The sequence below is a fragment of the Aegilops tauschii genome, chromosome 7 (assembly GCF_002575655.3).
Source record: "Aegilops tauschii subsp. strangulata cultivar AL8/78 chromosome 7, Aet v6.0, whole genome shotgun sequence".
NCBI lineage: Eukaryota > Viridiplantae > Streptophyta > Magnoliopsida > Poales > Poaceae > Aegilops > Aegilops tauschii.
In genome coordinates, this window is record NC_053041.3 from 39,486,117 (window position 1) to 39,508,827 (window position 22,711).

At 41.5% G+C, this 22,711-nt stretch overlaps 1 protein-coding gene across 1 annotated transcript; it reads left to right on the forward strand.

Annotated features, from left to right (window-relative positions):
• The first annotated feature begins 12,886 nt into the window (after positions 1–12,886).
• LOC109744877 (3-phosphoshikimate 1-carboxyvinyltransferase 2-like) lies at positions 12,887–20,788 on the forward strand. The gene is made up of 3 exons (XM_040395535.2): positions 12,887–13,112; positions 13,245–13,306; positions 20,395–20,788. The coding sequence occupies exons 1-3, from the start codon at positions 12,935–12,937 to the stop codon at positions 20,611–20,613; spliced, it is 459 nt and encodes a 152-aa protein (XP_040251469.2). The 5' UTR covers positions 12,887–12,934; the 3' UTR covers positions 20,614–20,788.
• Positions 20,789–22,711: the final 1,923 nt, after the last annotated feature.

Here is a 22,711-nt window from a genome sequence, read left to right on the forward strand (position 1 = left end):
AGGGCATGAAGTAATTCAGAGGCCGGTGCCTTATAGTGAGTGTTCTCGGTCATCCAGTCCAAAACCCAGGAGTTCACATCGTCAGCATCTCCTGTGATGTGCAGTGTTGCATAGAATTGAAGAATGAGCTCTTCATTCCAATCAACTATGTCCGTGCAAAAGTTGAGGAGGCCTGTGTCATGAAGCACACTGAGGACAGGTGTGAAGCATGACAGAGATTCCATGTCCACATGAGGAATATGCTCGTGGTCGAAGACTTTGTCCTTGTTGAAGAGCACTGAGGAATAGAAGTTTGCCTGGCTGGCGGTCCAGAAGCTCTTCCTTCTAAGACGAGCAGAATCATAGGGATTGTAGTCAGTGAAGAACACATGCTCGCCGAAGAAATCATCAGCCTTGAATTTCTGCTTCTTTGAGAATGGATCCTTTGGCTTGGGCTGAGGAGTATCAGTCAATTGCATTATTACCTCAGGAATCGCAATCTCAGGTTCTTCAGGCTGAGGAATTTCAGCTTCTACTCCAGTGACAGCCTGGGTCTTCAATTCTTCATTTAAATTTTCTTCAGCGCTAGTGGATGGAATTTCTTCATGGACAAATGATGTGGCATGTGGTTCATCAGATCCCATTTGAACTGTAGTTGCCGGGGACTGAGGAATTTGTTGCAATGGTGTGAAGAGTGGAGAGTTGGGGTGCTGACTTTCCCAAAAGTCATCATTCAGCACAGGTGTGGTACAGCCAATGTCCACATCTTCATCTTCCATTTCTTCAACACCGGCCTCTTCAGCAGTAAACTGAGGCATAGGCGAGGAAACTGCTGGAGTTGAAGGGATTTCATCCACTTCAATTTCTTCATCCATCTGCTCTGACGTAGCAGCAGAAGGATTTTCTTCATCAGATCCGCTAGGGATCATATTTTCTTCATCAAAAGGGACGATTTCCTTTGATGGCATGGTTGAGATAGGAACAACATCAATGGGGTTTGCAAATGAGCTGGTCATAGACTTCATCTTCTTCGGATCTGAAGAATCTGAAGAAGCTGATGCCTTCCTTTTCTTCACTGCTGCACGCTCTGCAGCCTTTGTCTTCTTCACATCTGATGCAGATGGAAGGATTGGAGTTGGAGTAGGCGCAGGAGGAGCAACGGAATGTGGTTGATTTTCTTCAGGCACAACTGATGCAGTTGCCCTGACCTCTTCATTTTCTTCAGGCGCACCACTAGTGGATGCCCTGGCAATTTCATCAGCGGCTGGAATGCAGTCATCAGCCCTGGAACTCACATTTTCTTCAGCAGCCTGAATGTCATCAGCGGTGCTGGCATGTTCTTCAGTCGGCTGAGCAGATGCTTCAGCCTGAGGATTTTCTTGTTGCGTTGAGGCTGCAACATTGGAGGTGAACTTTTTAGACAATTTCACAAACCTGACTTTGGCTCCAAGCCAGTCAGCACGGTATGCGTCAAGTTCATCACTGAGTTTCTTGATCTCAGATTGAATAGTGAGAAGTTCTTCAGTTGTCATAGAGACAACATTTTTCTTCAGAAAGTGCTCCTTCCTGTACTGAGCTTTCTTGATCTGTCTGGCCTTCTCATACTTCCATTTTTCTTCTTGGATGAAGGCAGTCAGCATATGACTTTAGCCAGGAGTCAGCTTGAAATCAGGCATAGGAGTATTTGGGTCCTTGTGCCAGAGATCAATGTAGTCGAGGATCAACTTTGGATCCAAAAGCAGAGGAACATTTGTGCCCTTGGCTCTAGCGGCCCTGACTTGCCTATCTCTGATGATTTCGGCAAGTTCCTCATCATCAGCTTCGTCTTCATCAGACGGCACTTGGAAGGCGACCTGCTTCTTGTGAGGACTTGGGCGAGAACCTCGTCCAGCAGTGGCCTTTGTCTTCAGCAGAGAGGGTCCCGTTGAAGAATTTGGTGCAGCTGAGGAACTAGCAGAAGCTCCTGAGGCAATAGAGATGCCTGCCATCCTTTGGCACGTGCCAAGATGCACAGGTGCTGAGGACTTGGTCGGAGCAGCTGAGGACTTTGGTGGAGGAGCTGAGGACTTTGGAGGAGCAGGAGCAGCGTGAGGAATTGGCCGTGAGGGCTTTGAGGATTCTGGCCGTGATGGCATAGCTGAGGAACTTGGCCTGGAGGACATTGACGGCGAAGCACTTGGCTTGTGCGCAGGCTTCTTTGACATGGCCTTCTTAGGCTTGACAGAGGCCTCAGCGGCAGCAGCACCAGCAGAGTCTTCATTGAATTTCCTCACTGCTTCTCTGGCTTGTCTAGCCAACTTGGCCTGGCGCTTGGTCCATTCATCAGGATAATCCTCACCGCGCTTGAGGCTGGTGGGATCTGCTATTTGGCCAGGTGCCAATGGAGGTCTTGGGCATGGAGGATTGAGTGCGAATTTCTTCATGTATTTGGGAGTAACATATCTGTACTCCCTCCACTCTCTTGCCCATCTCCTCTCAATCCTTTGGATGCGCACCTTGCGCTGATTCTTGTCCTCTTTTCCAAACTTGGCCTCATCAGGAGTGCAGTAATCTTTGTATATGTCATCAGGGATTTCAAAGGCAGTATTGATTTCAGGCCTCTTTCCTCCTTTCTGTGGCTTCTTTCCATCAGCCATTTTCTTCAGATGAGGAATTTGAACAATTGAGTTCTCTGAAGAAGTATGCAACTTCTCTTCGAGGAACGCTGCAAATGAGTTAAGTTGATGAGAACCTAGTGATTCAGCAGCGGACATGAGTACCTGTGAACAGAGTATAGTTGTGAGGAATTTGGAGAGGTCATATGCGTTCTCAGAAGGTTTTGTAAAAAGAACAAGTTTGAGGAATTTGACCAGACGAGTCTTGAAGAATTTCACTAAGTGTTCTTTGTCTTAGGTTCCAGAGTTGTATAGATCGAAGATCCACACAATTGAGGAATCTTGAAGAAAAGTTATTGCTTAGAGAAATGAATCAAGAACAGATGACATGTGAGGTGTTTTAGTGTGTGAGGATTTGAAGAAAAACACCTTTGAAGATTTTGTAGTAATCATTTGAATCAAAGAGGGCAGTAAAAGTAACTTTTAATTACCCTGGACGAAGAACACGACGAACTGGGATGAAGAGATGAGAAGTTCGTCTGTGCAGATCTTCCACGCCCTAACTTGGCGGAGGAAGACATCTACGGCGGCGGCGGAGGGAAGATTTCCGCGGCCGGCGCGAGTACGGCGGCGACGAGGTCGAGGCAGTGAAGCTCTTCCTCACCGGCGACGATGAAGTAGCGGCGGCGCTAGGGTTTGAGAAGCTCGAGCTGGAGAGAGGTCGAGCGGAGTAAAGGAAGTGAGGAAGGGGAGGGGGGTATTTATAGCCACGGTGAAAAACTATTCGCCCGAAGATTTTGGACGAACGTGCCCTGACCCTTCTCATTTGTTTGACATGTGTCACCCACGTACTGAGAAGTGGAGATCGTGTGCGATCGTGGGTGAATAGATAAGTATTTCGTGGGATGCGGAACGGTTTGAGCGGCAAAACCGAAAACTTGGATAACATAAGCTTTAACATTCCGTTCGCAAATTCTTCAGCTGACAAGGACACAGTGAAGATTTTGAACGAGTTTCAAATAGAACGCACATGAAGAATTTGTGAATAGATTGGGTTGAGTTTAGCATAGAGGGGGAAGGGTCCGATCACATTCACTTAGCAAAAAAAGCAACTTGAAGAATTAGCCATAAGTGAATGCTGTAGAGGATATATATATATATATATATATATATATATATATATATATATATATATATATATATAGCCAATGAAGAGAAACGACAGAAACAGTGAAGACAATGCAAAGTTGAAGAAAATGAACAACTGAGGAATTTCAAAACTGAGGAAAAACTCAAATTGAAGATTTTCAACTTTGGTGGTGGCGTGACCCACCGTATAAGAATGATGATTTCAGACACCGCGTACAATTGTCGTAGGGTTCTGAGAATCAAATTCTTCGTTAATTTCTTCACACTTAGAGTGTTATTCTTCATTGACTGAAGAAAAACGTTTCTTCATGTGTTGCACATCTAAGTCATCAATTTTGCATAAGTGTTAGGATGAGTGTCCTTTTTCAAAGAACATTTGAAGATTCTAAGATACTTAGCTCACACCGCAACTTGCTAAATCTCTTCTCATCCAAGGGCTTTGTGAAGATATCGGCTAGCTGTTCTTCAGTCTTCACATGCTCAATAGAAATGTCGCCCTTCAACACATGATCACGAAGAAAATGATGACGAATCTGAATGTGCTTTGTCTTCGAGTGCTGAACTGGGTTGTGAGCAATCTTGATGGCACTCTCATTGTCACAGAAGAGTGGCACATTCTTCATGTTGACGCCGTAGTCCTTGAGAGTTTGCTTCATCCACAGCAATTGAGCACAGCAAGAACCAGCAGCAATGTACTCAGCTTCAGTAGTAGACAGTGATACACAGCTCTGTTTCTTCGAGGACCAACAGACCAAAGATCGTCCGAGGAAATGACATGTACCAGATGTTGACTTGCGGTCCACACGATCACCAGCATAGTCAAAGTCAGGATATCCAATGAGATCAAAAGCCGAGCCCTTGGGGTACCATAATCCAAGTGTTGGTGTGTGAGCTAGATATCGAAGAATATGCTTCACAGCCTTGTGGTGTGATTCCTTTGGTGTAGCTTGAAATCGGGCACACATGCAAACACTATGCATTATATCTGGCCTAGATGCACATAAGTACAATATAGAACCAATCATGGAGCGGTATACCTTATGATCGAAGTCAATACCATTTTCATCAGTGCACAGATGGCCATTTGTGGGCATAGGAATTTTGACGCCTTTGCAATCTTGCATGCCGAATTTCCTCAGTACATCCTTGAGGTATTTCTCCTGAGATATGAATATGCCATTGCGCTGTTGACGAATTTGAAGACCTAAGAAGAATTTCAATTCTCCCATCATAGACATTTGATATTCTTCACTCATCATATAGGCAAATTCATCACTATAACGTTGGTCAGTACAGCCAAAGATAATATCATCAACATATATTTGGCAGACTAATAACCCACAAGTATAGGGGATCGCAACAGTTTTCGAGGGTAGAGTATTCAACCCAAATTTATTGATTCGACACAAGGGGAGCCAAAGAATATTCTCAAGTATTAGCAGCTGAGTTGTCAATTCAACCACACCTGGATAACTTAGTATCTGCAGCAAAGTATTTAGTAGCAAAGTAATATGATAGTAGTGGTAACGGTAACAAAAGTAACGGAAGAAAAAGTAATATTTTTGGTGTTTTGTAGTGATTGTAAAAGTAGCAACGGAAAAGTAAATAAGCGGAGAACAATATGTGAAAAGCTCGTAGGCATTGGATCGGTGATGGAGAATTATGTCGGATGTGGTTCATCATGTAACAATCATAACATAGGGTGACACAGAACTAGCTCCAATTCATCAATGTAATGTAGGCATGTATTCCGAATATAGTCATACGTGCTTATGGAAAAGAACTTGCATGACATCTTTTGTCCTACCCTCCCGTGGCAGTGGGGTCCTAATGGAAACTAAGGGATATTAAGGCCTCCTTTTAATAGAGTACTGGAACAAAGCATTAGCACATAGTGAATACATGAACTCCTCAAACTACGGTCATCACCGGGAGTGGTCCCGATTATTGTCACTTCGGGGTTGCCGGATCATAACACATAGTAGGCGACTATAGACTTGCAAGATAGGATCAAGAACTCACATATATTCATGAAAACATAATAGGTTCAGATCTGAAATCATGGCACTCGGGCCCTAGTGACAAGCATTAAGCATAGCAAAGTCATAGCAACATCAATCTCAGAACATAGTGGATACTAGGGATCAAACCCTAACAAAACTAACTCGATTACATGATAGATCTCATCCAATCCATCACCGTCTAGCAAGCCTACAATGGAATTACTCACGCACGGCGGTGAGCATCATGAAATTGGTGATGGAGGATGGTTGATGATGACGATGGCAACGAATCCCCCTCTCCGGAGCCCCGAACGGACTCCAGATCAGCCCTCCCGAGAGGTTTTAGGGCTTGGCGGCGGCTCAGTATCGTAAAACGCGATGAATCCTTCTCTCTGATTTTTTTTCTCCCCGAAAGTGAATATATGGAGTTGGAGTTGAGGTCGGTGGAGCGTCAGGGGCCCACCGAGGTAGGGGGCGCGCCCCCCACCCTCGTGGGCAGGGTGTGGGCCCCCTGACGTGGATTTTTCTTCCGGTATTTTTCTTATTTTCCAAATAGATGTTCCGTGGAGTTTCAGGTCATTCTGAGAACTTTTGTTTCTGCACATAAATAACACCATGGAAAGTCTGCTGAAAACAGCGTCAGTACGGGTTAGTTCCATTCAAATCATGCAAGTTAGAGTCCAAAACAAGGGAAAAAGTGTTTGGAAAAGTAGATACGACGGAGACGTATCACAGACAAACAATTCACCATCATAAGATTTAGTGAAAAGAGTAGGGTCGAGTGAACCGGGTTTGAAGCCTTTCTTCATGAGGAATTCCTTCAAGGTATCATACCACGCCCGAGGGGCTTGATTGAGGCCATAGAGGGCCTTATTGAGTCTGAAGACTTTGTCAGGATGCTTTGGATCTTCAAAACCTGGGGGTTGAGCAACATATACTTTTTCCTCAAGCTTACCATTGAGGAATGCACTTTTCACATCCATTTGATATAGAGTGATATCATGATGGTTAGCATAAGCAAGTAATATGCGAATAGCCTCAAGTCTAGCAACAAGTGCAAAAGTTTCATCAAAATCAATTCCTTCAACCTGTGTGTAGCCTTGAGCTACTAGCCGTGCCTTATTCCTCACCACAAGGCCATTTTCATCTTGCTTGTTGTGGTAGATCCACTTTGTGCCAATGATATTGTGCTTGCGAGGATCTGGACGTTTGACCAGTTCCCAGACGTTGTTGAGCTCGAACTGATGTAATTCTTCTTGCATGGCCTGAATCCACTCAGGCTCCAGAAATGCTTCATCTACCTTAGTGGGCTCTGTGATAGAGGAAAAAGCATAGTGCCCACAAAAGTTAGATAAATGTGAAGTTTTTGAGCGTGTGAGAGGACCTGGTGCTTCAATGTCATCGATGATCTTTTCAACTTGCACTTCTTTTGCAACGCGAGGATGAGCTGGTTGTCGTCGAGGAATTTGATCAGCATTTTCTTCAGCACCATTTTCTTCAGGTGCATTAGCTCGACGTTCTTCACGTTCTGGAATGAATTCTTCAGCAGATTCTTCGGTAGGAATGACATCCTTAGTAGCCTTGAACTTGATAGTTTCCTCAGGTGCTGGTTCATCTATCACAGAAGGTAGGTGCTCTATTGGGTTTTTTGTCAGTGAGGAGTTCATAGGCAGTCTTCTTGAAGAATTTGTGAAGATATACTCTGTTGATGATATGACACACAGTATCAATTGCATCAACTAGAAATGACGAGGCGTTTTGTGTTCATCAAGCATAGTGCGAGCCATCTCAGCAAGAGTCCTATTCTTGCGCTCCACGATGCCATTCTGCTGAGGAGTATAAGGAGCAGATAACTCATGAGTAATACCAAGTTCATCAAGATAGTCATCGAGACCAGAGTTCTTGAACTCAGTTCCATTGTCACTTCTGATGTGCTTGATCTTCACACCAAAGTTGGTTGAAGCCCTCAAGGAAAATCGTTTGAAGACTTCCTGCACTTCATGTTTGTAAGTAACAATGTGTACCCATGTGTAGCGAGAGTAATCATCAACAATAACAAAGCCATATTGAGATGCATCATTTGAAACTGCAGAATAATGGTTAGGACCGAAGAGATCCATGTGAAGCAATTCAAATGGTCGAGTAGTAGTCATGATAGTCTTCGCTGGATGCTTAGCCTTTGTCATCTTCCCAGCTTCACAGGCTCCGCATAAGTGATCCTTGAGGAATCTGACATTCTCAATGCCAATGACATGCTTCTTCTTTGCAAGCGTGTGCAAATTCCTCATGCCTGCATGACCAAGTCGTCGATGCCATAGCCAGCCTTCTGAAGCTTTTGCAAGTAGGCACACGGCTGGTTGAGGTCCTTTAGAGAAATCAACAATATACAAGTCTCCTCTCCTAAAGCCTTCGAAGACTTTGGAATTGTCAGCTTCCATAACCACAACACAACGATACTTGCCAAAGACAACAACCATATCAAGATCACAAAGCATTGAGACGGACATGAGGTTGTATCCTAAGGACTCGACAAGCATGACTTTGTCCATGTGTCGATCCTCTGTGATCGCAACCTTACCTAGACCCACTACCTGACTTTTGCCTTTGTCAGCGAAGATGATATGCTTCAGATGCGATGGTGATAAGGGAGCATCCATCAATAGATTCTTGTCACCAGTCATGTGATTTGTACATCCACTATCGAGGACCCACTCAGTGGCTTTGGGTTGATCATCCTGCAGATGAATTAGTGCAGCTTACGAACTCATATACTTCATCAGTGAAGAATATGACATCAATTCATCAGATCAATTTCATCAAGCAACAGAACAGATAAAGCAGTATGAGGACGTGAGAAATGAAAGTTCATTTCTTCATGATTAGCCTGCGTCCTTTCAGGCACTTTTCAGGTCTCCAGCAAATTCTTCAGACATTCATGCACGTCTGGAGACCTGACCCTGCAGAAGAGATTAGTTCTTTTTCTTCACCACCCACATCTGAAGGGGTGGCAAAGAGTTCATCACTCTGCGAGCTCCATACAAGAAAGGTGGCATAGAAGCCAATCCATTTCGTTTCACATAAGAGGAGTTAGGGTAAGCATATGAATAAGCAGAGAAATTCTTCGAGGACTTATGAACATAATGGTTAGAAGAATAATGCTCATATTCATAATCCTTAGCTCTTCCCTGCGAAACAGAGTTGTTAGCACGATGATATTCATATGAGGACTTTGATCCTTTTGAGGAATTTGATCCACGTGAGGAATTTGGTCCGTATGAGGACTTGGATCCATATGAAGAATTTGGTCCATATGAAGAATTTGATCTAGGGTTCCTATTCTTCATGGGTGGTGTCATGAGGACATTCACCTGAAGACTTTCAAGGCATCTTTTGGGAACCCAGATTTTCTTCATAGGGGAACCATTCCTGCAGTTAGTGCCAACATATCTAGCAAATACTTCACCATTCTGATTTTTGAATAGTTTATAATTGGAGTCAAATGACTCATCAGAAGAATGAGAAGATTCACATGTAAAGCCAAATAAATTAGATGGATCAACTGGAGGACCCTTTGCAGCAACCCATGAGGTTTTGGGGTACTGCTCAGGCTTCCAATATGTACCATCAGCCTTGAGTTTCCTCTCAAAGGCAATACCCTCTTTCCTAGGGTTCCTGTTGAGGATCTGCTTTTTAAGCACATCACAAAGAGTCTGATGCCCTTTGAGGCTTTTGTACATGCCTGTCATGTACAATTACTTCAGCCCTGCATCGTCAGTGATACTAGCAATGTCCTCAGATGAGGAATTAGTGATAGCAGAGGCAGGTGAAGAATTTGTAACATTAGAAGCATTTGAACATTCAGGTGAAGATTTAGCAGATTCACGTTCAATGCATTTCAAACATGGAGGAACAAATTCTTCCTGAGAAGCGCTGATTTATTGAGCAAGTAATGAATCGCGCTCCTTCTGAAGATCTTCATAACTCACTCTTAGCTTTTCAAGATCTTGCTTTCTTTGAAGAAATTCATAAGAAAGCTTCTCATGATCAGATAAGAGAGTGTTATGATGACCTTGAAGGTTGTCAAACCTAGTCTGAAGTCTCTGAAGATTCTGAGTCAAGGTTTTAGTGCGATCCATTTCTTCACCCAACATATCATCACTTTTGTCTAGCATGTTTTGAACCTTTTCAAAAGCCCTTTGTTGTTTCACAACAATCTTAGCAAGTTTAGAATAGCTGGGCTTGAGATTTTCATCAGATTCATTCTCACTTGATTCAGAGGAGGTATATTTGAGTACCTTGGCACCCTTTGCCATGAAGCAATAGGTGGGAGCGTAGTCATCATTGCCTTCATCACCCTTGTTGGTGAGGTCATTTTCTTCAGTGTTGAAGATAGACTTGCTGATGAATGCAGTAGCGAGGGCTAGGCTCGCCACACAGGATTCGGACTCCTCAGATGCCTCCTCTTCCTCATTTTCTTCAGATTCAGCCTCAGAGTCCATTTCCTTGCTAATGAATGCCCGAGCCTTCTTGGAGCTGCTCTTCTTGTGAGATGAAGACTTCGAGGATTTTGATGATGAAGATTTTGAGGATTTCTTCTTTTTCTTCGCATCATCAGAACTGTAATCCTTGGATTTCTTCTTCTTTGATTCCTTTTCCCACTGAGGACAATCTTGAATGTAGTGTCCATGTTTCTTGCATTTGTGCCAAAGCCTCTTCTTGTAGTCACTGGATGAGGAATCACTGCTCCTTGAGGGTCTTCCAAAGCGACCACGTCTTGAGAACTTCTGGAATTTCTTCACGAGCAGTGCTAGCTCATGACTCAGTTCTTCAGGATCACCAAGGCTACTACCAGAATCTTCATCTTCAGACTCAGAAACTGCCTTGGCCTTCAGTGCACGTGATCTGCCATAGCTCAAACCATAGAGATCTCTCTTTTCAGCAAGCTGGAACTCATGAGTATTTAGCCTCTCGAGGATATCAGCGGGATCAAGTGACTTGTAATCAGCACGTTCTTGTATCATCAATGCCAGAGTATCAAATGAGGAGTCAAGCGATCTCTGCAATTTCTTCACCACCTCATGGTCGGTGATGTCAGTGGCACCAAGCGCTTGAAGCTCATTTGAGATGTCAGTGAGGCGATCGAAGGTTTGTTGAACATTTTCATTGTCGAGTCTTTTGAAGCGGTTGAAGAGATTGCGAAGAACATCAACTCAAGAGTCACGCTGTGTTGAGACTCCTTCATTGACTTTGGACAGCCTATCCTAGATAAGCTTAGCAGTTTCCAAAGCACCCACTCTTCCATACTGTCCTTTGCTCAGATGGCCACAAATGATATTCTTCGCTTGAGAATCGAGTTGCTTGAATCTCTTCACATCAGCAGCATTCAGAGAAGGTGTGACTGAGGGAACACCATTTTCCACAACACACCAGAGATCGTTATCAATTGCCTCAAGATGCATTCGCATCTTATTCTTCCAGTAGGGGTAGTCCGTCCCACCGAAGGTAGGACACCCAGCAGAGACCTTGATCATACCTGCGGTTGACATAACTAAAACTCCAGGCGGTTAAACCAAAATCACACAGAACAACGGAGTACCTTGCTCTGATACCAATTGAAAGTGCGTTATATCGACTAGAGGGGGGGTGAATAGGCGATTTTTATGAATTCTTCACTGAGGAATTTGCCGGTGAGGAAATTCCTTAGCGAAGAACTACTAGCAGCGGAATAAGTACTCAAAAGTAAACATAAAAGAACACAAGCATGGTCATCATGATGAAATGAAGACAAGCACAGAGTACATAAAGCGTAATCACAGGATAACACAGGATGAAGACAAACAGACTGAAGAAATTGAACTGAGGAAATTGAGAAAGTCTTCAGTCAAAGTCTTCAAACACAGATATGAACAAGCACACAACACAGTAATGAGGAAATGAAAGAGTTGAGGAAATAGAACCAGTAGGCTTGGTGAAGACAATGATTTGGTAGACCAGTTCCAACTGCTGTCTCAGTTGTACATCTGGTTGGAGCGGCTAGGTATTTAAACCTGAGGACACACAGTCCCGGACACACAGTCCGCACCGTATTCTCCTTGAGCTAAGGTCACACAGACCTCGCCCAATCACTCGTGGTAAGTCTTCAGGTGACTTCCGAACCTTCACAAACTCGGTCACTCGGCGATCCACAATTCCTCTTGGATGCTCTAGACCATGACGCCTAACCGTCTGGAAGAAGCACAGTCTTCAAAGGTAACAAGCGTCGGATCCACGCAGGATCAATCTCTTCAGTGATGCTCAATCACTTTGGGTTTGTAGGTGTTTGGGTTTGGGTTTTCCTCACTCGATGATTTTCGCTCAAAGTCCTCGGAGGATGGGATGCTCTCAAATGACAAGTGTCAGTTTCTCTCGGAGCAGCCAACCAGCTAGTGGGTTGTAGGGGGGCGGCTATTTATAGCCTAGGGAGCAGCCTGGCATGATAAGACATAAATGCCCTTCAATGATATGACCGTTAGGTGGGTAGATATTTTGGTACAGCTGGCGCGTAGCACAACAACGGTCGGAAATTTGAGTATCAAATTCCTTAGGGCTATCATGTTCCTCATAGTGTAGGCAATCCGCACTGGCGAATTCCTAACTCCTCAGTCAGAACAAATTCCTCAGAGACCAGAAGAACTTCGTCTCTGTCACTGAAGAATATGACTGAACTGTATGAGATTTCCAATGGCTTCACTCGAAGGGATTGATAGGTGTAGGATTTTGAGTTGAGCATCACATGGAAATTTTTCCTTAGTATTTCCTCGACCCCCTTTAGCAGTACGGTGTTTCCTATGACTCAAGAAAGAGAAAATGAAACTACAAAAACAAAAGTCTTCACGCTTCATGTTCCTCGAATGAATACCAAGTCTTCAAGGTCACACCAATTTCTTCACTTTCAAAGTCTTCAGAAAGTCTTCAGAAATCCAAAGTCTTCAGTCGAAGAACTTCATTTTAGGGGTCGACTTTCTCTGTAAATATCAAACTCCTCATAGACTTATAGACCTGTGTACACTCATAAACGCATTAGTCCCTTAACCTATAAGTCTTCAATACACCAAAATCACTAAGGGGCACTAGATGCACTTACAATAAGTGGCTTCCATGTGCTGTCATTCTCCCTGACGATGTGTAATATTGTAGGGTGATGTGAAATTAGCTGAGGTACTTAAAACGATGGGAGCTAAGGTTACATGGACTGACACTAGTGTAACTATTACTGGCCCACCGCGTCAGCCCTTTGGAAGGAAACACTTAAAGGCTGTCGATGTCAACATGAACAAAATGCCTGACGTGGCCATGACTCTTGCCGTTGTTGCCCTCTTTGCCGATGGTCCAACTGCTATCAGAGATGGTAAACTTTCTATGGCCTTCCATACCTAGCAATCAACCATGAGCGTCGCGATTACTCTGTGGCATCAGGGAGGGGATAAAGGACTCGAAATCACTATGTTATGTCCTGACACTTGTTCATTCTCTTCTGCAGTTGCCTCCTGGAGAGTGAAGGAAACCGAAAGAATGGTTGTGATCCGGACCGAGCTGACGAAGGTAATAATACACAATGTCTCCTGTTCTTAAAATTTCAACGAAATTTCAGTGAAATTTCCGAAATTTCGCATATTTCGTGGGGACCGAAATATTTTTAACCCCGAAATTTCGGTGCAGATTCAAACTGATTTCAAAATAAATTTAAAATTTATTAAAATTAAGTGGAATTTGAAATCTCAAAATCCAAGATAGTTTCAGAAATATGTGAAATTTCGAAATTTCGCATATTTCAGTGAGCTCCGAAATTATTTTGTTTCCGAAATTTAAAACCTTTCCGAGGTGCTTAATCTAACATGTCCTGTGTCCTGTGTCATATAACTGGGAGCAACGGTGGAGGAAGGCCCAGACTACTGCATCATCATGCCACCGGAGAAGCTGAACATCACGGCGATCGACACATACGACGACCACCGGATGGCGATGGCCTTCTCCCTGGCGGCCTGCGCCGAGGTGCCAGTCACCATTAGGGACCCCGGGTGCACCCGCAAGACCTTCCCCAACTACTTCGACGTGCTAAGCACCTTCGTCAAGAACAAGATGGGGGAATCCATGGTCTGAGGAATTTTTGTCTTTTTCATCTTCTCGCGAGATGGTGTATGAGTCTGTAATATTAGTTTTGTAGTGCGCGAGTCCAGAGGTAAAATGAAATGTATTGCACACTGTATTCTTTTTTGAATAAGAAATAAATTACTGTTCTGTGATCTAGATGCCATGCTGCTGATCTTCGGCATGCCTATAGGAAAGGGGGCAGCATTCCCTAATACTCAAACCTAAATGAAGTAGTCCAGGTATGGATCTCAACGAGAGATCCTATGGAGGGAGAGCGCGGTACCGGCATAGAACATGAGTGCTCATTGTTGTTAATTGTGCGTTAGGCATGCTATGGAAGCATAATTAGTGTGGCATTTCAACAGATACTACTAATGTGCTGGGCGAAATAGTTAGCGTAAACAAGCGGGCCCAGTTTGTGTTGCGAATGGAATCATGTGATGAACATTTCCTACCCTACATAAAACAAATATTCTAGAGCGCGGAGGTGTAACCTCATGTCGGAATGTGCGTATTTCGCTTCAGTGAGTTTCAGAACACCGATCGGCGGGGACTATATTTGTCTCCCATGGCGGCTTGCCTGCAAAGGTCTATTCCAGTCCAGACCGATCACCGTCCTCGTCACTGCGGTGAGGTGTAAGAAATGGACTGGTTAACAGACTCCACTTCATTATTGTAAAATCATTCCCCATGCCTTCCAAGCCCACACACTTTACAATGGACACTGTTCTTTTGTTGATAGTGGAAATGGACACGTCTTCGTTGCTAAAGGAAATTGAAATTGGAGTCAGGAGCCACGGGAGAGATTGATATTTATTGGTTGGGTGTATGGTGACATGAAGTGCCCTGCTGGCCCACCACATTGCATATCTTTTGTGTGCTTCCGGTACTATTTTAGCACATGCATGGCTACACATCTCTATTCAGCTTTGATTTGCTATCTTCACCTTTATGCGTAGTAAAAATCATATATTCGCCACATCATAGGCCCACGGCTAAATCATCGGTCATCAAACAGGCTACAAAATCTGGTATGTAGGGCAACCACATAGCATGGGTTCCATGGACGGCACCAACACACAAAGAGGCGAAATCATGAGCAAGTTTACTACAATCATGTGGATAACTCACCCTAATGGTTTCATTGATTTGAATGGACCGTTGTAGGAATCCTCATTCAATATATGAGTCCCTTGGAGGAAATGAGGAAACAAATCGAAAGTGAGGAAACAAATCCAATTATTTTATTTGCATAGAAGCAGTGACAATATCTAGGGAGAGTGTATCACTTCACTCATGAAGTTAACACAAGTGAGAATTGATTTATGTTATTCATATAATTCAAAAGAGGAATATCATTTCTCGAGGAAAACTGACCTTCTCGCTATCGACACATGTGCGTCTGAGATTCTTCTTTACATTCTTGCATTGAGATGCCACAACTCTTTCCCAGGGAATCGGGTAAATATGTTGGCTAGTGAAAGCGAGCTATATCAGATCTAAGGAAGAATGGAGTTTTGCTAGCTCTTTGTTTCCTACATCCAGTGTAATTCCCTTCCGATCCCCTGCGTAAAGGGGTGTCGTGTTCTTTTTACAATGGGGGTGATCCCCCATCCATGTTTGCATAAGAAAAGGTTGGTTGTAGGAAACCTTTTCTTGCTCAATCTGTTGCTTGTTAGTTATGAACAATAGAAGCCGTTCAACATGAGCTTCAATAAGACTAGTCGAGAACCTTTGGCTGCTTGAACAGTTCCAATGGCACATAATTCATGCTGGGAGGCAAGCATTGCCTACTCCAATGCCATGCAAGCTAGGTAAGGGAACATTGCAGTTTGCACAAAGAAAATTGCACAGTACTATGTGCAAAACATTTTCTTCCCTTACCCTCGATGACTAGGGTAAATTCCCCCCTCCAGTCTTCGCCGGTGAGCCCATAGATTCACCTCCCTTTGCATGTCGCTCTGGAGGATGATGGCGGGAAGAGGAATTTCGATGCCGCCACATCGGCTAGTAGTTTAGGTTAGAGACTTTTAGTCCTCGCGACACTCGGGTAGATGGAGGTGCTTCTTCTTCGACTTTGTATTTGGGGTTTTGATCCTCCTTGGGTTTGTCTGTGCAGACGTAGTCGACGGAGCTCCAGTGTAGATTTCTGACTTTTTGTCATCTTATGACTATGATGTTAGGGTCTCCCGCGATTTGGTGTCACGTGCTTCAGATCTATTCATGGGTTCAACAACGACGATTACGGCTCCAAGACGATGGTCCTTAGGGAACATGCAGGGAGACTTCCTAGCTGTCATCGGTAAGTTCAAGTCGGGTTGTGCAGGGGAGCGACGACAACGATGCGTCAGCGGCTCATTCTGCTGGTGTTATTGGTCATTTGGTGGTCTATGAACTTCGATATAATTTTAGTTAAAATTGAGATGCGTTGTATGAATTTTTATAAGTCAATTACACCGGTGGTGCTAGAACTTGGCGCAAACAGTCACGTTGGTGCTAGAAATTGCGGCATAGATTGAACTGGTGCAATAATTTGGCTTGAGCGTGCAAATACGGTGCAAATCTCGATTGTGTATGCTTGAGCCATTGACTAGGTGTGCCAGCGTGGTGTGGGGCCCGCTGTCAGCCACTGTAAGGCAGAGAGGAGCATGTGTGGCCTTTTTTCTTTGCGAAAACCTCCTCAAAATTTTTATTTCACATAAAAAAGCCCTTGCTTACGCGTTAGATGGCATTTTATTTATTCCGCCTCACACATGGGTCCCACTTGTAAGTAAAGGAAAATTAAACATGAAAATTAAACACGTGGGTCCACTCACATTCTATTGCACGACATCGATAACAAACCTTAATGTAGTACAAGCTCAAACGCATGTGGGGCTTAAATGGGTTGCAAATAGTGCGACCCATTTTGCACGCAGTAGTTTTTTTAAAGATATTTTTAAAACATAAATAATAAACATCATGTTTAAATACTCATGTGTTATAAATATTATAATTTTTAGGGGGATATAAATATTATACATAAAACAAACATTAGTAAATTAAAGGATTTAAATATACCCCCATGTATTATATAAAAAGTTTAGTAAATACAGACATTTAATTTTTTTATTAAATAGAAAGGTTTAATGAATAAAAAAATACACACTTTTACTTATATTTAATTATACAAAATGATGAATACAAACATTTACTAAATATTCACTTGTGTATAATTTTCACTCATGGCTTATATTCGAAATATTTATATATTAGCCACGAATGAATATTCATATGCAATTTTGGAAATTTAAATTATGAATATTTTTTATTATGTGCGTACAATTATTTAACTGTTTGTAATTATACAAAACATATATTTGTATGTATTTAATTTTATTATAAAAACATTTTTAATTCAAATTTAAAATAGTAATACTCATATTGTATTGTTTTAAATTATACATATATTTTTATACATAAATATTGTTTAAAATATATATGAATATTTTCAAAATAATACGTGATTTTTTTAAAATAAGTTATTTTGATTGCATGTATATTAGCACATATGTCCGTGCGTTGCAACCTGAGAAAAAATAGTATGCATTTAAAGTTAGTGAGAATTATATGTGCAAGCAAAACCCTGTGCGGACATGAAAAAGGAACATTTAGCTTCTCGGTTTTGCTAGGTGTGAAATAATAATTCGGCTATTTATCCATTTAGTGATCGAGGGCATTTAAGAGTTTTGTTACATCACCTTACGCCAGAGAGGGCCCACGAATTATTCATCTAGTTTTCCTTTCAATCGAGGAGATTTTAAGGTATGAAGTTTCTCAATATTGTAGGAAACATGAACCATTTTTAAAATCCTGAACAGTATTTTGAAAATTATGTACACTTCCACAAAAACGTGCACAAAATTTGAATCAGGAATATTTTAAAATTCACAAACATTTTTTGAAAGCACCAACTTTTTTTTAGAAAAAGAACATTATGTGAATTTGTGAATTTTTTTTGAAACGGAACCTGTGTTGAAAATTCATAACATTTTGTGAAAATGTTTATCTTTTAACGTTATTTTGAATTGTGAAAGATTGACTAAATCAAGAATATTTCAAAATTTGGATCATTTTGAAATTGTCATTTTATTTTTAGAAATCTTGAACAATTTTGAAAAGCAATTAAATTTTCATAAAAATAGGAAACTTTTTTCAAGTGCCGTATATTTTTCAAAATAGCAACAAATTTCGGGATTCTGAACATTTATGTCATTTGTATTTTTTTAAATTTTGAATGTCTTTTGAGAATTTTGAATTCATGAAATAATTTCTATAAGAAAAATAAACTTGTAAAGTGAAAAAAGAGATAGGGGAAGGAGAATAAAAATAGAAATAAAACTAAGAAAAAAATGGGCCAGCCCATCATTGGTTGTACCGTGCGAAGTTCCAACTATTTACTGCCTTGTGTGGAAAATGGATTTTCACACGTGCGTGGACAGAAAAGTAAGTGGGCTGGCTTCGCTGGGCCACAATGCCCGGCCCATGTACGAAATTCATAAAAAGCCTTTTTTGTCTAGCAGACTACTGCTTAAGGATTTAGTACCACCTCGGATAGAATATTTTTTTTTTCTTTTTTGAGGTGAACGGATGAATATTTTTGCAAAACACACCTTGCTTTAGTAGTCCTAGCACATATGCCCGTACGTTGCAACGGGAGAAAAAATAAGTATACATTAAAGTTAGTGAGAATTATATGTGTAAGCAAAGCCATGTATGCACGTGAAAAAAAAGGAACATTTAGCTTCTAAGTTTCGCCGGGTGTGAAGTAATCAATCCGCTATTTTTCCATTCATTGATCGAGGGCATTTAAAAGTTTTGTTACATCATCGTACGCTAGAGAAGGCCCATGAATTATTCAATCTACTTTTCCTTTTAATCGAGGAGACTTTAAGGTATGAAGTTTCTCAATATTGTAGGAAACATGAACCCTTATTTAAATCCTGAACAGTTTTTTAAATATTATGTGCACTTTAAGAAAATTTTAAAAAGGATTTTTTTTCCAAAATTCACAAACATTTCAAAAAAACAACTTTTTTTATAAAAATATGAACATTATTTGAATTTGTGAACATTTTATTATATGGGAACAAGTGTTGAAAATGCATAACATGTTTTGAAAATATTTATCTTTTATATGCGAACGTTATTTTGAATTGTGAAAATTTCACAAAAGCAACAATATTTTTCAAATTTGGAGCAGTTTTTGAAATTCCATTATCTTTTTAGAAATCTCAAAGAACTTTGAAAAACAATAACTTTTTGGAAAAAATGGGAAACTTTTTTTCAAGTTCCGCGTATTTTTCAAAATAGCAACAAAACTTTAGATTTCTGAATATTTCTAAATTTTGATTTTTTAATTCTGAATGTATTTTGAACTTGTGAAATAAATTCTATAAGAAAAATAAACTTGAAAGGAAAACAAGAAACAGTGGAAGGAGAATAAAAAAATTAAAACACAGAAACAAAGAAAAATGGGCTAGCCTATTATTGGTTGTCCTGTGCGAAGCTCCGACTATTTGTCGGCCCGTGCAGAAAATAGAATTTTCCCAGCCACGTGGGCAGAAGAATAATTGGGTTGGCTTCGCTGGGTCACAGCACGCGGCCCACGTATGAAATTCTAGAAGAAGACTTTTTTTTTCTAGCAGACGAACGCATCAGAATTTAGTACCACCTCGGATAGGGAAAAAAATGCTTTTTCGATGGTTAACGGATGAAAAAATTGGCGAAACGCAACTTGATTTATTAGTGGGGGGTATAGATATAGATATAGAGGTACTGATATAATATTTATACGTCATGAATATTTTTATGTTAGTTTTATTACTGCAATTAGAATTTACACCCATTTACAAATTTCTAAAAGAAGCGAGCGGGTGCGAATGCGCCACACTGATCGCAGCCCATTTCAGCTCCAAGACCGCTTTTGTTCAATTACAATGTGCATAGTTGTCCGTTGAAGGCGTGATCGATGAAGTTGCTAGGAGTGACTGTGCTAGCTACAGGTCGCTGGTTCGATAAGCGTAGTACTCCGTTTTGGTTTCATTTTTCAGAAAAATGGAAATGCCACCTCTCCAACATCAGCAGGTTTTTTTTTGAGAAATAAAAAATCGAGAGGTTTTCGAAAAAAACCCGGGCCACATGCCTTCTGTCCACCTTCTAATTGCTGACAAGGGGCCCCACACAACGCTGTCACGTCTAGTCAGCGGCTCGAGCGTACACAATCCAGATTTGCATCATATTTGCATCCTCGAGCAAAGTTATTGCATCAGTTTAATGTATGCCTCAAGCTCTAGCACCGAAGTGACCATTTGCGCCAAGTTCTACAACCGCCGGGGTAATTGACTCAATTTTTAGGACGCCGATAACCACCACACGTGTGGCACCGATGCAGCTGGACCGAATGACTCATTCGGTATGATCGCCTGTTCTTATATCTCAGCCTCCTGTTGCATCCCAGGTGCTTTATCTTACCCTGTCCTGTGTCCTGTGCCATATAGCTGGGAGCAACGGTGGAGGAAGGCCCGGACTACTGCATCATCACACCACCGGAGAAGCTGAACGTCACGGCGATCGACACCTACGACGACCACCGGATGGCGATGGCCTTCTTCCTGGCGGCCTGTGCCGAGGTACCAGTCACCATCAGGGACCCCGGGTGCACCCGCAAGACCTTCCCCAACTACTTCGATGTGCTAAGCACCTTCGTGAAGAACTAGGCTGGGAAAATCAACAACGAATTGCGCTTGTACTATGTAGCCTGTCCATGGTTTGAGGAAATTTTGTCTTAGTCTTGTCGCGAGATGGTGTATGAGTCTGTAATATTAGTTTTGTAGCGTGTGCGCCTTGAGGTAAAATGAAATGTATTGCACACTGTTTTCATTTTTTGAATAAGAAATAAATGACTGTTCTGCGATCTAGATGCCGTGCTACTGGCCGAGGAGGGATCTTGCATGCAAGCTATAGGAAAGGGGGCATCATTCCCTAATGCTTGAAATATAATACTCAAACCTAAATGAAATAGTTCAGGTACATATCTCAACATGAGATCCTATGGAGGGAGAGCACGCTACCTGCATAGCATAGAAGATCAGCGCTCATTGTTGTTAATTGTGTGTTAGGCATGCTATGGAAGATTAATTAGTGTGGCATTTCAACATATACTACTAATGTGCTGAGCGAAATAGTTGGCGTAAACAAATGGGCCAGTTTGTGTTGCGAAAAGAACAATTGCATCATGTGATGAAAAATTTCCTATCCTACATAAAGCAAACACTGTAGCGCACATGTCGGGATGTGTGTATTTCGGGTCAGTGAGTGTCACGCCACCGTTCAGCGGGGACTATATTTGTCTCCCATCACGACTTGCCCACAAAGGTCTATGCTAGTCCGGACCGATCACCGTCTTCATGATTGAAGCGAGGTGTAAGCAATGAACTAGTTAACAAACTCCACTTCATTACCGTAAAATCATTCCCGATGCCTTCCAAGCCCACACACTTTATAACGGTCACTTTTGCCTATCTTTTGTTCTCAGAGGAAATAGGAACCAGAACTAAGAGGCACACGAGAGATTGATCTCCGTCCATCGTTGCTAAAGGAAATTGAAATTGGAGTCCATCGTTGCTAAAGGAAATTGAAATTGGAGTCAGGAGGCACGAGACAGACTGGTATTTATTTGTTGGGTATGGTGACATGAAGGTACCTCGCTGGCCCACCGCATTGCATATCTTTTGTGTGCTTTCGGTACTATTTTAGCACATGGGCTACACATCTCTAGTCAGCTTTGATTTGCTATCTTCACCTTCGCCTTTATGCGTAGTACTAGTAAAATCATACTCCCTCCGTCCGAAAATACTTGTCATCAAAATGGATAAAAAGAGATGTATCTAGAATTAATATACGTCTAGATACATCCCATTTTATTCATTTTGATGACAAGTATTTCCGGACGGAGGGAGTATATTCACCACATCATAGGCTCTCATCGGTTCCACTCCTCCATGGCTAAATCACAGGCCATCAAACAGGCTGCAAAATCTGGTATGTAGCGCAACCACATAGCATGACTTCCATGGACGGATCATGAGCATGTTAATTACAGTCATGAGGAGAACACACCCTAATGGTTTCATTTATTTGAATGGACTTTTGTAGGAATCCTCATCGATGTATGAATTCCCTCGAGGAAATGGGGAAACAAATCTAAGTATTTTATTTGGATAGAAGCAATGCTTTCTATTTTGTAAAAAAAATGTTTGCTTATTCAAAAAATGTTCGACATTTTGAGAATAAATGTTCGGGAAATAAAAAAATATTCATGATTTTTTAAAAAGTTTGTGTATTAAAAATATTAATGAAATTGAACAATTTTTCAGCAATTCAAAAAATGTTCATGAATTGAAAGATATCCTAAAAATTCAAAAACTGTTCAGGACTAGAAAATAGTTTATTCATCCATAAAATGTTCACTGATTCAAATACATTTCGTTAAATAAAAAAATGTTTGTGAATTTCAAAAATTGTTCCACCAATTTCCAAAAAAATGTTCGCCGATTCAGGAAATGTTCAGTGATTCAAGAAAATTGTTTAAAACAATGCTCACAATTTTTTTTAAAAATGTTTGCAAATAGTATAAATTGTTCAAGAATTCAAAAAATGTTCTTGATTTTAGATTTTTTTTGGAAATTTGTAAAAGTATTCATGAATTTGAAAAATGTTCAGGATTTCAAATATGTTCATGAGTTTTATTTATCTTCATGATTTGAAAAATTGTTCATGATTTCTCGAAATTGAGAGTGATAGTGTATCTCGGTG